The sequence below is a fragment of the Eupeodes corollae genome, chromosome 1, assembly GCF_945859685.1.
Source record: "Eupeodes corollae chromosome 1, idEupCoro1.1, whole genome shotgun sequence".
Classification (NCBI taxonomy): domain Eukaryota; kingdom Metazoa; phylum Arthropoda; class Insecta; order Diptera; family Syrphidae; genus Eupeodes; species Eupeodes corollae.
In genome coordinates this window covers 245522197-245538228 of record NC_079147.1, presented here as the reverse complement: position 1 = coordinate 245538228, position 16032 = coordinate 245522197, and the positions used below count along the sequence as shown (strand labels likewise).

The window sequence follows — 16032 nt, the reverse complement described above, 5'->3', positions numbered from 1 at the left end:
AGTCGAAGCTCCATTGTGATAGCATGCATTGAATTCCAAATCTGAACTCGTAAACGTCAGGTGAAGCCGAAGCTGAAGCGTCTTTGTGGTTCAGCCATTAAGTTTTAAGAAAATTGATTTTTTCTTTTTCGGGCATAACCTTACTTTTTTAAGGGGGCAGCATGCTACCCCCCTGCTTGGAGTCACTACAGAATTTGGGGTGAGTGCGAGTTTGGGTAAATGCAAAGTACTTTTTGCATTTGAGCACTAAAACCAAAGAAATCTTCAACTAAAAAAAAATCGAGTATGGCAGCGCTGACCAAAAAACAGGGAAGAAATGTCAAAATTAACCTTTTTTGCGTGGTTTGTATGTAAAAAGGTGAACTTTGAAAATGAATTTAAAATAGAAATAAAAGTTTCCTCGCTCTGAAATTGCTACAGTTATAATTTATTTGCACATATCTAACAAATAACAAAATCGCGAGTCAAAATTCGTGCTGCGGTAATGGAAGGTGAGCCGTCAAGATTCGAGCTGCCTTAATGGAAAGTTATGCAAAACAAATTATTATGAGTGGTCATTTATTGGTATAATAAAATCAATTTTCTGTAATGGATCATTATTGGGAAAAAATCCCCAAAAATCCTATTTTACAGCCTCCACAATGTTGTTGTTGTTAACATTCGAAATAAGATATAATAACACCTTTTCTTCGTGATTTCTAAAACCTTAACAGGGTGATTAATCAAACCAACAACAGTTTATCTAACAACCCATTTAAAAACAAAAAAGAAACTTTAAAAAAAGTGTAATATAACCATAATGTTGGAAAGTACCAACCTTCGTTAAATCCGCGTACAACACAGCCCTCAATAGTAAAGACGCAAACAACAAAAACACCCGCTGCATCAGATTTTAATTTCTAAATGTTTCTCAACCTGTTTCCAAAGCTATGAGAAGAAAAAAGAAAAAAAACGCATTTCTCCCTTTTTCTAAACTATTTTATTTTCCGTCAAACGCGTCAAACAATTCCTCGTTCGCTTTTGCTACTTCATTCGTTCGCTAGACTTCGTTGAGTTTTGTCGTTGCCGTAGCCGTCGTAGCCGTTGCTGTCAGCGCGAGGCCCACTACAAAATTTTCCCATCCAACTTGTATTTGATGTTGATCTGTCATTTGTGTTTTAAATTTTTCAAAGTGTTGTGTGGAGTTTTGTGTATGTTTTTGTGGCTTTAATTAAAAATTATCCACATAAATAATTGTTATCTGTCGTGTAGAGGAGTGTTAATGATGAAATGAATAATAAATTAAACTTGAAATCGAGTCTCTTCTCAATATAAAATTATATAAATAACAAAAAAAAAGTGAAAAGTCAATCGCGTGACGACAACACACTCAGTCTCACCCATCACTTCATTGTAGTGCGTAAAGTTTTTGTTTTGATTTCTTTCTTTTTCTTATTCCATCCATCTCCATATATTTAGCCTGCCCTTGTGCTTGTCCCTTGATTCTTAATTTGTTACAAAAATAAATAAAATAAAGTGTTCATGTGCTACAAAGGAGAATAATGTTTTGCTAAAAAGTTCAAGAATAAAAAGATAGAAGCACAATTAATTTCTTGGAATCCTAGGACAGGAGCAACAAACCAACATCAAAGGATTAACCCTACAGAATAACTTCACATAACCCAGCAGCAGCGCAACCCAAACCCCAATCATGTCCAAGGAAGACGAAGGCGAGCTTGACCCGCAAATTCAGGTAATTCCAAATTTCAAGCAAAAACGAAGTATAGACAGGTTTTGTTTCTTATTTGTGTATATTTTGGCAAACAAGTTGTCCCACTGCCTTCAATGGAGAAGTAGAATTGTGTGGTTGATTTGATTTCTTCAGGCTTTCTGGTTCCTTCACCACCTGCACCACAGTGGTCCCTGAATTTTGGAATAAAATGCGCAGCGCACAGGTTGATAAAAACAACAACAAGCAGAAAACCAGAGGAAGGAAGCTTCGGTCAACTAAAGGGACATCATGGTTTCATTTGTGCATTTTCTATTTTTAATTTTGTTTGCAATGAAAATGTATCCTTGAGGGGCTTTATTTTTGTATTTATTTTCGTATTCTTCACCACACGGCAGTGTTGTTGTCCCATGGAGAGAGAGAGTCTTGTTATTTTTAATTCAATAGCGCCAAGTAGTTAGGTAGTTGTTGTTCCAAGCTTTGCTATCTAGATAGAGTTATAGGATATAGGAAAAACGTGTAATACCATAGTGTGGCGTGATGCGCAACTATGGTCATATCTGAAATTTATTATTCAATTTTGTTTTTATTCGGTTTTTGAAGATTACTCGCTTGAGATTGAAACGAAACTCTTTTTTTTTACTTAAAACTAAGATCAATTTAATATTATGGTTATTTTTAGGTTTTAAGTTGTTTTCTGAAGGTCTTTATGAATAATTTCAGTAAATATTCTCGTGATAGGTTTGTGTAGGTTATTTGTCATCATTCAATATTAAAGTAGGTATCTTATTGCAAATATTATTCAACAAAGAAATTGTCTATCTCTACGCTTCGTGGGGCTAAAGCAAAAATGATGCATTCAATTTATTCGTCATAAGTCATAAATATTTAAGTTTGTTTAAAGCTGTGCTTGGCTTGTCGAGATAGATAGCAGCTATAGGTTACTAAGAGTGTATATATGTATGTGGGAACCTAGTCACGTATCTTGATGATTTATCATAAGTTATTTCTTTCGCTTACAAACTCCACACCTTTGTTTTGTTTAAAAAAACTCAAATTAAAAGTAAATTGCTGCACTTTACTAAATAACACCAAATTTCAACCTTACCTTTTTCCCCAATTAAATGAAGACCAAAAAAAGGTAATTTTACAGACAAAGGTGTGTTATTTTCTGCGAGGTTCTTACCTTAAACTCTGTGTTAGGTAACTGCACCTTAAATGCCGATTGAGAGAGTCGAAATTCTTGTTGAATTTTTTGAGAACGATATTATGTAGGTACAGTTGTGGACACAAATGTAATGTAGTAATTGACAACCATATTAAAAACTAGAAACTGTTACTCTAACTAAATAAATTTGTTTGCGGCTTGTGAAAACTGCATAAGCTTGTAATTCAAACTATTTTTAGTTTGACATAAATTTAGCGCATTTTAGTCCCTAATACATTTTTAACCCATTTAGTTGAATAAAAGTGCATTTTTGAGATAGTCCGGTATTTGTTAATATCAACTTATTAAATAAATCAAAATGTACTTAAATAGTCATGGCAAAAGGACAACGGTGCTCAGAAGATAAACAAAAAATAATTGTGCAGATAAAAGACAAGGGAAGGACAGTTTCTGACATATTCATGTTGTTGAAGTGCTCCAGAAGTGCACTTCGAAGAAATTGGAACCATTCAAAATATCGAGCAGTAAAGAAGACCGCACCAAAAGAAGACAAAGTAATTTATCGTTTGTCAGCAAAGGATCCGTTTCAGAGCTCTAGTGCCATCTGCGACGAACAGAAAGAAAATTATGATGTCAACATATTATCAAGGACGGTTAGGAAGACATAATTTTTCCTATACACATAAGCATATTATCAAGGACGGTTAGACGCCGATCAAATGAAAAAAATGTAAGTGGTTACGTTGCCAAGCGAAAGCCATTCGTTTCAAAAACCAAATTTAAAAGCCAGATTAGAGTTTGCAAAAACAAATTTGAACAAACCACTCAGTTTTTGGCAAAAGGTTCTTTGGAGTAACGATTTCAAATTCTATTGGTTTGGTTCAGATTCCAAAAACTATGTATGGCGACAACAGAATATGCAACACAATTCTCGATATACTGTTAAAACGGTCAAACATGGTGGCGGGAATGTTATTCTCTGGGCACGGTGTTGGTCTTATAGTAAAAATTTACCCGAAAATGGACCAATATGTGTATAAAAGTATCCTGGTACACCATATGATTCCATTTTGGAAGTAAATTTACCACTTCTATGAAAATTTATGCAAGACAGTGACCCTAAGCACACATCACAACTTGTGAAGAATTGCTTAGAAGTCAATAAAATTAACGTTCTAAAGTGGTCACCCAATTTTAGCCCGATCGAAAATTTGTGTAACGATGTGGAACATCAAATTGAAAAAAGAAAGCCGAACAATTTGTAAGAATTATAGCAGTTCATTCAAGATGCATGGTATGCAGGGCAAGACAACGATTTGTGGCTTTGCTTGAAAGTTTACCTAGAACAACAAAGAATTCCCTATCAATCCTTCATAATAATAAGTCGTATACATTTAAAGTTCTCCATCTAAATCTAAAATTGTGCTAAACAAATGTCCAGGTAACAGAAGTTGTTTTAACATTTTTTTCAATTCCTTTATTACAAGTATAACTTTTACAATGTTCTTTTCGGTAAAGACATATGTATGTGTCACCATATTGTGTATAAATAAAATAAACTTGCAGTTTTCAGTGGAACAAAAAATTTAAAAACCAATTTTTTTTATTTCATCAAATAAGTGTGCTAAATTTTTGTTCACCACTGTATGTATAATGACAGTGTGTAAAATCTCTTCAGAGGTAAAAGAGTCATGTTGCATAATCGCGCCACTTCACTTTAAATACAATCAAATACCATTGGTACTCATTGGAATTACCACTGGAGGCTCAGCCGCCGAAAAATGTGTTTTGGTTCTCATGGCAGCATCTGTGACATGATGGTTTGTGCGTAGCGTAGAACTACCATGCCAGAAGTCTGGGTTCAACAATTCATGTGACATGTTAACGTGTTTTTGTTTCAAAAAACTTTAACTCCACTACTGACATTACTCGGACAGACAGGAGTAGCAGTGCGGTTCTAAGCCCTGGTTCTTTGAGAACTGTGTTGTCACCATATCAATTAATTTCTTCTTATTCCCATTGCAAAAAGTGTTAGATGAGGGGATATAAGCTACTACAAGACAACCACTAGAGACAGCAAACATTTTTGAAGTTATGTTGCCCCCAATTTTAAAGGTCTCAAAACATCTTTCTTCTCTTCTTAGACAGCTCTTTAACTAGGGCTCTGTAAAATAATTATTGATTAATGGAACGCTAGAACATTACCAAAAATTTCTTTGGTTTTAAGACTTATCTAAATGAGGTTGATGTTCATATAAAAATAGAGCACTTAATTTCTTCCAGTCCTGCAAAGCCTGTATATGGATACTAATGCAGCAGTTTGGAATGGTACAGAAAGGTCGGATTAGTTTAGAACTGAATCAGTCGGTAGACAAGGTAGTACGATGAGTCCAAGCCTATTCGCTTAATTTATCGAAGACTTAGTCGATTTCTTACCTGCTGGCATCGAAAACGTGGGAGAATTAATTAAAGCACTCTTGTTTGCGGATGATATTTTGGTTCTCGCGTCGTCTCCAGAATCACTGCAGATAATGATAATCCGGATTTTTGAGTACTGTAAAATATGGAACCTAATAGTAAACATGGAAAAGTCCAAGATCATGATTTTCAAGAACGGAGGAGGTAGAAACTGCCTTAATGAAAAACGGAACTACAATGGTGAAAATATAGAGGTTGTCAAAGAGATCAAATATCTTGGAGTCATTTTGACAAAAAAAAATTAAATATGGAACCGCATCTGAGAGAAAAGCTTACAAGTGCAAAAGCCGCCATCAGCGCATTTTGAAGTAGGTATTTCTCAAACAAAAATATCGCACACAGCAGTAAGTACACTGTTTTTAAGGCAGATCAATTCACAGTCAACTTAATCACAATTTGCAGGCGAAAAACTATTTCCGTGATGAATACAGCATAGATGAGATTTCGATGATGGTAAAGCTGCGTGGTGAACTCGTACTTCTTAACTTCATTCCACATAGCAAGAATTTACCAATATTATACTCCTTATGTAATCTACAAGTGAGAGAAGATGTATTTCAGTTCATAGGTAAATTTCCAATTCTCAAAGAAAATTCTCTTGGAACCGGTTGAAAATGAAATTGTATCATTGTTGAACGAAGTCGACGTTAAAAAACTGTATATGTACTGCAAACCGGCTCTAAATTATAAGAGGAGAATTGTTAATGAGAGTTTCTGGAGATAATATTTAATATCAATAGTAAAGTATTTAAAAACAAAAAAAACTTTTTAAATCATGAACCTAATCCGTTTATTTATAAATTTTATTTCATAAAAATAAGTTTCCAATTTATGTTTTGTCAGTTAGGCAGACAACAGAATGCCATGATTTTTTTCATTTTTGTTAACAATGTAAATTACTTAAGACGAGCAATAGAAATCTATATAATCTAAAAAAATCGAATTTCTTCCTTAAATAAATAATACTCTATCCGCGTAGACAAAATTCAAGTTAATTTCCCAGTTACATGCAAGGCACATCGTAGGGTGTCCAGGAACTTGATATTTCAAAAGCATTTGATAGGGTTAAGCATCATGCTCTCTTATCAATAATGCGCCTTCCTTTTTCATTGTATTAGTAATTATCTTTATGATCATTTAATACAAATAGTGCAAGTCTAAAAAACCATAAAATAAATAAAATTTTACTTTCTAGTTATATAGTTTCTAGATATCGTGGTAGACCCGCTGAATTTTTGTCATAAAATCTGCTTCGACATAAATTGAATAAACTTTATGCATCTCTCGTTGATATAAGAGTACCGGTAGGACCATGAGGATGTACAAGTAAAGTAATAGTTAAGTTTCTGGAGTTGAAGAATTTTGACAGACATCAGCCCGGTCATTGCTCACTTGTTAATTCAAAAATTCTTTTCAAATTTGTTTTTGTTTATATTGTGCGCGCACTAAAGGGGTTATGAATACCATTATAATGATTAAACACAGTGCGAGAAATTAGGAAAGGAGGATAAGGAAAAACCGAGGCACATTGGTTTTGAATGTCTGCACATTGTAATGAGTGGGAAATATTAAGTCAGGTAAGGCATTCCACATTCGTGTAGTGCGGCTAAAGAAAGAATCTCTGTATCAAGGGTAAATTCATGGGCATTCCTAGCAGTACGGGTATTACGGTTAAATTGTTTAAGGGGAGGAATGCAACTAGCTATTTTGGGTTAGACCATTGTTTATAAAAATAACGATAAAACAATTGCGGCGGTGTTCAACAAAAGCAAATGTCTCGATGAAAGAACGATCTCCTATCATTTTTAGAGCTCTTTTCAATTCTATCGACACGACTCAAGTACGTTATTGGGGCTCCAGCCCAAATATGTTTGGAAATGTCTCTCTTTCGATTAATAACCTCTCTCCTTCCAAATTTCTCCGAAATATTGGCTTAGTGAATTAAAAAATATTGCCATTCATTGAGTTTAAAGGAGCAAGGTACAAAAAGAACTCCAATTTACAAAAACAAAATTTGTACGAGCTTATAAAAATGCTAGTCATTTGATAATCATAAAGCTTTCACAAGGTTTGTTAGACATGGGTTGGGTAGTTCTACGCGGTTTTTTCTATGTTGTTATCGGCTGCTACTTTTTACACAAGTTTTGACCAACTAGTTTCGAAGAACTGATGGTGATTCCTTAACTTTTTAAAAATCAATAATCAAGAACTGTTGAAATTAATCAGATAATAGGAAATCTTAGTACCTGAAATTGCGTAGGTACCTAATGACTAGGACTTTTTTTTTAAATCGATGATATTATCATTTTTATCACTTTGCTTTGATTATTCCAAATTTAAAGTATATTTTTACGTAGTTGTATTCCAATCTAAAAATACTGTATTCCGATTAACTTGAAAGTTCATATAAATAATTCTGTTTTCATTACCTAACAGTACTGTGACACCAATCCAATATTGTATCCATGTTATTCCTTCGTAACGTACGTACAATATATTAGCGCTATTATTATACCTCCACTTTGTATCTATTTTGCGTGTGCTTTATTTTACAAATACCAGATGCAAAAGACTTCCAATATCGCAAAACGCGTTTTCATTTTACATTTTAAATTATATTTTGACATGCTTCTAACTGTGTAGTAGAGGAGTAGAAGTAGTTTCCTTTTTTCGTACTAACGTCGACAACAATAACGGCGATGTTTGTAGGGTAGATGAATCGATGTAGACGACGACGACACGACGAAACTTCGACCAAGACGATAAGGAGAGAAGTTAGATGGCGCCAAAGGAAGGAAAAACAAAACCAATCACAAATTCCAATACTTGCACAAATTTGTATTTGCTATTGTACTTGGTAGTATATACAGCTTTGGCCAAAATAATAGGTACGAAAGTTAATTTTTATAGAGCCAACTAGGTACTGAATTTTGTCTGGAGGAGTTGATCAAATTAGCAACGCTAGAATCAGGTCTTTAATTTTTTGTTTTGGAAAGTTAATCAAGATCGTTGGGAAATGCCCTTCTGAAAGCTGACATTCTAGAACTGGTAAGCTCAATTCCCCTTTCATGTTCGTCTCGATAGAACGGTTTTTGTAATAGGTAGGCTTAATCTTCCTAGATATAGTAAAGTTAATTAGACTTTTCCACCGCCTGTTGAATTCTGTCAGAAAAATTGAGAAAACTTGGCAATTTGTAGCTTCAAGAGGAATATTTATCTTTTCCGAAAGTGATCTATAAAAGGCCGATCCTTGCGGGCCAACTCATCAGCCCGTTAATTTTCAACAAAGTCAACATGACCCGAAACCCACAAAAGAGTTAACCGGAGGTTGAAGTTAAGGCTGGATTGTTCATATCGACATTGTTGGCCCAGTGTAGTGTAGAGAACGCTGTAGTCGAATTAATAGCTATAACAGCGGCAAGGCTTTCAATACAGATAGCCGTCTTTCTATTTCGGTTTAAGTTTGATTTGATTATTTTGAGGGATGCAGTACTTCGTGTCTGTCGCAAAAATATCTGCTAGAATCAGATTATTAGTGTTGCCATGCCCTTGTGGTCTGGTAAACCAACAGTTTGATTCTTGCAAACTTAGAGCGATGGTTAGGTTAGGTTGGAGTGGCTGTCCAGATGTCATTGACTCACGTTGACCTCAAGGGTCCATGGTGATACCACTAATGAGGTTACTTATGGGAGAGTAATGAACTTAAACAAACCATTTTGTACTTTTAATGAAGTTAGAGAGACATTTTGTGTCAATCGTTGCCAGTTCACTGGTAGTATCGAAGAAGGGATTACCGAGAAAGTTATTCCTTCTAATGGAGAGTTCCGGTTCATGTACATAGAAGGTGTTGGACTGTTTCCTCTTCCTCCTCGTCAATGCAGCTTCTACAGATGTCATTTGTGTAGCCTCAGAGCATGTCTTCCTATGAGGCAGTGTCCTGTTATTACTCCAATTGTAGAGCTTATACTTTGTCTGCTCAATTATATCAAGCCTTTTGACCGTTTCAAGTCTATGCTTGGCCATATTTGCTTATTTGCTAGGCAGGTGGTACTCTGTGACTATCTAGCATTTGTTGATTCTAGAGCACATTGTTTGAGAAGATATTTGCATGTAGCAAGTGGTGTTCCTATGTTATGTTTTTGTTTCTAACATGAGGCAGAAGTGTTCCGTTTTTGGCGAGCTCATCGGCTTTACAATTTCCCGGAATGTCTCTGTGGCCCGGCACCCAAATAAGGTGAATATCAAACTGTTCCGTCATCTCATTCAGAGATGATCGACAATCGTGGACTATTTGAGAGTTTGTGGAGACAGACGCGGGAGATTTAAGAGCGGCTTGGCTGTCTGAGAAGATTCATATATCCTTGCAAGATATACGAGTAACGTTTTCTTTGAGCCAGGATAGTGCCTGTTTAATCGCTATTACTTCTGCCTGGAATACACTACATTGATTGGGAAGTCTGTATGATAGATTGAGATTCAGTTGTTAGAGCGATGCACGATACTAAATATTTGTTGTGTTATTCTACACCTCCTACCCGTAGGTGTAGAATAACATTTAAGGCTACTGTTGGGCTGGATCCAAAGGCCGCTGTAGTGCCGACATTAGCTATTCATTGAACCTTCTTTAGTTTATAGGTTTTGAATTTTTAGTTAAGTGCAGGCCACCACAAGTTCGATACATATGATAAAATAGTTCGTGCAACGGCTAAGTACCTCCTTCGATTGAGGGCGTCACTTGTTACCAAAAACTGTTCTACAAACCTTAAAACGCAATACCAGCCATCTACCACCCAAATACATACATTTTGTTTCTTTGATATCAGAGTTTCCTGCAGTAAACTTGAGGTCGTCATCCTGCTGGGAATATTGGTATAGGTAACATTCGGTGGCATGTCATCATATATCATTTTTTCGACATTGGACACGCGGTCTCCGAAAAGAAGTAGCCTTTAAATATTTTGTTGTCACCTCTAAGTTTTGAACATTGATTTTATGAGCTACGGGTGGAACGGTTCTCACATTTCAATTCAAAACTTCAAATTGAATTCCTGTTCTTCGTATATTTCTTTTTGCATTTGCATATTCTTTGGCGATTATGCGCCATGGTAAGCCTTCTGCAGGTTACGATGAAGCGTGTCAAAATCTCACTCATGGAAATGTTCCTTCAATTTCGGCGGCAGCTATATATCCATTGGTGTTAGTGGTGGTTTTATCGATTGACGGCATAGCTAGTATCCATATCCATATCCAGTTCAGTTCTTCAACCTTAACACACAAAACTGCTGATATGACAACAACTCAACCCGCTCCCCTGACACAGAAAGTGAATCTATACAAAAATAATAACAATAACAGTAGACGCAAGCAATGTAGCTAGCATTGCACTACCAGTTACATAAAGAACAATCTCAAACCATCAGCAAAAGTCGCATTAGCAAGACTGTTAACCCCAAAAAGTGACTTCTTCAGTCGCTCGCACAAGTGGAGTATAGTTTTTCAAAATCTTTACTAAAACACGTTTCATGCGTGTAAAGTGTAAAGTGTATAGTACTCGTGTATGTACTATGGCCATTATTTTACTACCTCCGAGCTTCTTGCTGCTAAAACTTTTCAAAAACTACTTTTGTTATGGTTTGTATGTTTTTTTTTTTAGGTTAATGAGTAAGATTTTTGATGAAAGCCCACACGACAAAGCCGACAACGACGCTGACGACACGTTATGGAATGCAAAACAAGAACAACAAAGCAAAACTTAAAATCATTTTAGGTAGGTAGGTAACGGGGGCCACGGCGACGAAGCTAGAGAAGTGACGAAGTGTGACACGATGAAAACTCAAACGTTGCCATATTTGAAATTAGAAAAAAATGTTGTCTACATTGGATTGGAGTGTTCCGTCCGTCCGCATTGTTTCCGTACATTTCTTTCTCTAAACTGCCTTCAAGCTTATTACGTGAACATTCATTCTTCTAAAATAAGAGTAGAAAATAAAAACAACAACAAAGTTATTAGTTCAGTAGCGTATGCGTTTGTAATAATGGGGGAGGAATAAAAGAAGGTAAATGGAAGCATAAAGATACAAAATCACTGATAGCACTTTGATGCGGGTGTTGGGCATTAATTAAATGGGTGTAACTACACCATCAGACATTAGACACCATTCCACACCACATCAGTGTTACAGGTTCGTTTCTGGTTCCTGTAACCATTTTTTTATCTCCCTTTTCTCTCTTTGAATAATTCTGGAATTTTATTTTTCTTTTTAGATTGAAATAGATTGTTTTTCTTTTCTTTTTTTTGTAATTTATGCAAAGTGGTTGTTTGTTGTTGTTGGAATGTCGTTTCGAGTTAGTTATTGTCAATTATTATTTTGTTTCCGGTTAAGAGGTGTGGCATACTTTACTACTGTCTTTGTTTTATTATGGAGATTTCAATAGGGATCAGCAGGGGATTCTGTTAGTCATATCGTAATGGAATTGGAATTCATAACAAAAGAGAAGTTTCATTGAGAGTTTTTTTTTTTAAATATGACATTTAGATTATCAGTCTTTTCAAGTCTCCGAAATATTTGTCTGGTTTGTAAAGTTTTTGAAAATTCTCCAATGGACAAAATATTGATAGATTACGTTTGATTTTAAAAGTAATGCCAAACAAAAGAACAGATGTTACCATTTATTTAACAGTTTAGCTTTAGATTTTAATGGAAATCTCACTAAAAATCGCTATTAGATAAGATTCTTGGGATATTACTTTTTAAAATTCGAAAAACATGAGTTTTTTTGAGGATATCTAAATTTATGAAGTAGTTTTTTTCCAATAAAATTCATGATGGTTTTTCAATACTAATATCCCTTTGTTTAATATAAGGTTGTAGTACCCGTGGCGTGATGGTGCGTTTGACTGTTACAATTACAGAAAGATGCGTTGGCCTCGTTTCACCAATGCCCTAGCAGAAACCTGACAAATACAGAAATTGACCAACACTTGCAACAGATGGACGAAACAATAAAACGAACGATGGAACGGACAATACCGAAGTACAAAGAACGGGCCAAAATGGACGCTTACAGAAACACGACTATTGATGCACTGCGAAGGCACAAGACAAGACTGACAAGACTTAAAAACTTGTACAGTCGACTTACAGACCCACACGACTTGGAGGTTAGGACACTGAAGTCGTCAGTAAAAAATGTCAATCTGTTGATTAAGGAGAACTACAGGCTATCAATTAACAAGTACTGGGACCGCAAGATCCGGTCAGTTAATTCGAGTGACCCTAGTATGTTCCCGAAAATCAACAAGATATTCAGGAAAAAGAACGACAATGATCTTCCGAGCCTGACACTCCAAAGAACCGAAGAAAACAGGGACGTACTCATGACAGTGCAAATAGATCCAGAAGAAGCCATCTTTGACGATGACTTTTATATATTTGAAGATCCGAAGGAAAAAGTGGAGGCGGTGGGAGCTGCTTTCCAGCAAGTGTACAAGGTGAATGTTAGCATTCGCCCCAACCACGACCTGGAAAACAGAGCCCTACTTAATCACTTTTACCTTCGAAATGATATGACACAATGGCGATCTGAGAACCGCGGTTTCATGCGGTTCAATGACGATTCCTTGGCAAATGCCATAATCGCCGAGCAAACGGGACCAAGTCCCTTGTTAGTGACGAAGGTTGAGCTTCAGCTCATCTTTAATTCAATAAAAAATAAAAAGTCAGCAGGTGTCGACAGTATATCCAACGTTGTACTAAGACATTTACCGATGGAAGCAATTGACATTTACACCACGCTCTTCAATAATGCACTGAATAATGCTTATTATCCAGTGCATTGGAAGACCGCTGTGGTTCATCCTCTCCCGAAAAAGGGAAAGGACAACTCCAACACGTCAAATCTTCGGTCGATAAGTCTTCTTCCGAGCATCAGCAAAGTTTTCGAAAAGATCATTAATAGGGCTCTGACTAAGTGGGCTGCGGACAACAAAATAATTCCGGATAATCAGTTCGGGTTCAAGGCGGGTCATGACACAATTCATGCTGCGTCTAAACTCGTTTCTGATATCCAATGGAATAAATCAAAACAACAATGCACAAAGTTTGTTGTCAAAAGTGGCAATGTAACTTCTACCACAACATTATCAATTAAAAATGGTCTTCAACAGGGAGCGGTGAATTCGCCGATTCTCTTCAGCATTTACACCAGCGATCTGATAGGTAGTCTTACAAAGGCAATTGCGTACGCCGACGATCTAATTGCGTACAGAACGGCCCGAAAGGTTGAGGTTATTAGAATTCTCTTGCAGCGTGATTTCGACAAGATTCAGCGATATTGCGACGACTGGAAACTGAAAATAAATGTCCAGAAGTCAGAGACAATTCTGTTCCGGACTCCGTTGGCTAGGGCCACGAGGGATACGTGTAAGAATTGGCGCAAGATGGTCATCGTTGATCTTCACGGGCAGCCATTGGCGAGCAAAAGTGTAGTGAAGTACCTCGGTATCTGGTTAGATCAGTATTTATATTTCGACAGACATATAAATGCTGCTCTAACCAGGGCCAGAGGAGCCTTCGCTCTGACGAAACGGCTGTTTTTTAGCAGTCGGCTTGACCCTAGAGTGAAGGTAATTTGCTACATGGCCCTCATACGGCCAATGATCGTGTATGGTTGTCCTGTGTGGTTCAACGTTGCCCCTTCCCAGATGGAGAAGTTCCGGGTGTTCGAGCGGCAGTGTTTACGACGCTGTACCGGCTTATATCGAACAGCCGAATCTTCTTATGTACATTACTATTCCAACGGGGTCCTATACAACGGGGCTCGAATCAACAGAATTGACAATTTCGTGATAAAACTCGTTCGAGGTCACATTGCAAGAGCTATGTCTTCGACCAACAATTTAATTTTCGGGGCGTTTTATCCGAACGACGAGTATTTTGAGAGTGCACGCTTGAGCGGGTTCATTCCACCAGAGGCATTCCTCTTTTTAGACAAATGCGGTCTGATACAGGATAGATTGGCAGTTCCGTTAATCTACCACGTCAGACGAAGAACCGTGGATAGGCGACTCCCGTACAATCGGGACGTCATGGCACAAGGCGGAGCGGAGCTCCTTCGGTTCAGTAGGGCTGTGTCCGAACGGGACCGAACTGATAGGGCGAAGCAGGAGAACCAGTTTTGGTGGCAATCGGCACTTGATATTGGGTAGTCGGGATGGGGTTCTAAGCCTTGGCCGGCTTACACACTTGTTTTATAGTTTTAGGGTTTAGTTTTAAGTAGAATAGGCATGGTGGCACAAAAAGAAATTTAAAAAAAAAAAAAAAATCAATAAAAAAAATAAAAAAAAAAAAATAAAAAAAAAAAACATTAAAATAAAAAAAAAATAAAAAAAAAAAACAACAAAATATGAAAAACAAAAATGTTAGATAGTTAGATTTGCTGCTGTGGTTGTTCTAGTTTTAAGGAGTTTATAGGTAGAATAGGTAGTTTAAGTTAGTTTTAAGTTTTATATTAAGGACCTTCTTTTAAGTAGTTTTTAAGTAAAAAAAAAAAAGGATCTTGATATTAGTTTTTTTTTTTCAAAATTTTCTAATAAATACAGAAATAAATAAAATATAAATTGAAGTAAAATAGATCTAAGGGCCGAAAGGCATTAGTAGTTAGTGTCATAGTTTAACTTAGAGTGTCCGTATGGGACCATTAAGTTAGTTGTAAGTTATGGATAATTAGACTAGTTTTATGATAGGTTTAAGATTGAATAAATAAAAATGAATTTAAAAAAAAAAAAAAAGTGCGTTGGACTGTCATGCAAGGGGTCTAGGGTTCAATCCCTGCCTGTGTCACCTTAATTTAAAAAAAAAAATTAATTTTCACGGGTTCTGCCTCTTGCGAGGAATTGAAAAATCCTTCAAGAGTAAAAAGTGCTTTCTCAAACTAGCCGTTCGGATTCGGCCCTTAGTTGTAGGTCCCTTCCATTCCTGACAACAGTACTCGCACACAGGAATGGTTGAGAATTGTAAGTCACTAGGCCCTGGTTCAAAACGGACTGTTGCGCCACCCCATTTGATATTTGATTTTGTTTGCGTCTAATATATAAGGGCTGCAAACCTATCAGTTTTAGTCGATCGGCATAAGGAGGCAAGTTGGATGTATCACCCCAGGGGAGGCCACGCAAGGCAAATCGAACGAAACGTCTTTGAAAATTTTCAATTCTGAGTGAATGGTTTTCTTAAAAGGGAGACCATACTTGGCATGCATATTCAAGATGAGGACGGACTAGGGAAATGTAAAGCGCTTTAGTTAAATAGGGGTTGGAAAATTCTTTTGACCATCTCTTAATAAAACCGAGAGATCTATTAGCTTTATTAATAATTTGGTCAAAATGTGAATGGAAATTCAGGTGCTTGTCACACATAATACCAAGATCTCTAATAGAATCGAATACGTTGACAGCGTCATTAAGGAAGTAGTATACTCTATGAGATGGGATTTGTTTGCCCGAAAAGGTCATTTGTTTACATTTACCTACATTTAACTCTAGGAAATTATGCATGTACCAAACAAAAAAGATATTAAGATCATTTTGTAAAAGTAAGGAATTGATGGAGTAGAGATAATCTTAAACATTTTTTATCATCCGCAAACATTAGGATATTTGAGTTTTTTAATTTAAGACAGG

The 16032-nt window shown here is 36.3% G+C and overlaps 1 protein-coding gene across 1 annotated transcript in view; it reads left to right on the top strand.

The window, feature by feature from the left end:
• The first annotated feature begins 1034 nt into the window (after positions 1-1034).
• LOC129943457 (SH3 domain-binding protein 5 homolog) overlaps positions 1035-16032 on the top strand; it is a 119087-nt gene continuing 104089 nt past the window's right edge. The window contains exon 1 of the mRNA XM_056052923.1: positions 1035-1732. Coding sequence (XP_055908898.1) covers positions 1691-1732 — 42 coding nt within the window. The 5' untranslated portion in view covers positions 1035-1690. The remainder of the gene's footprint in view (positions 1733-16032) is intronic.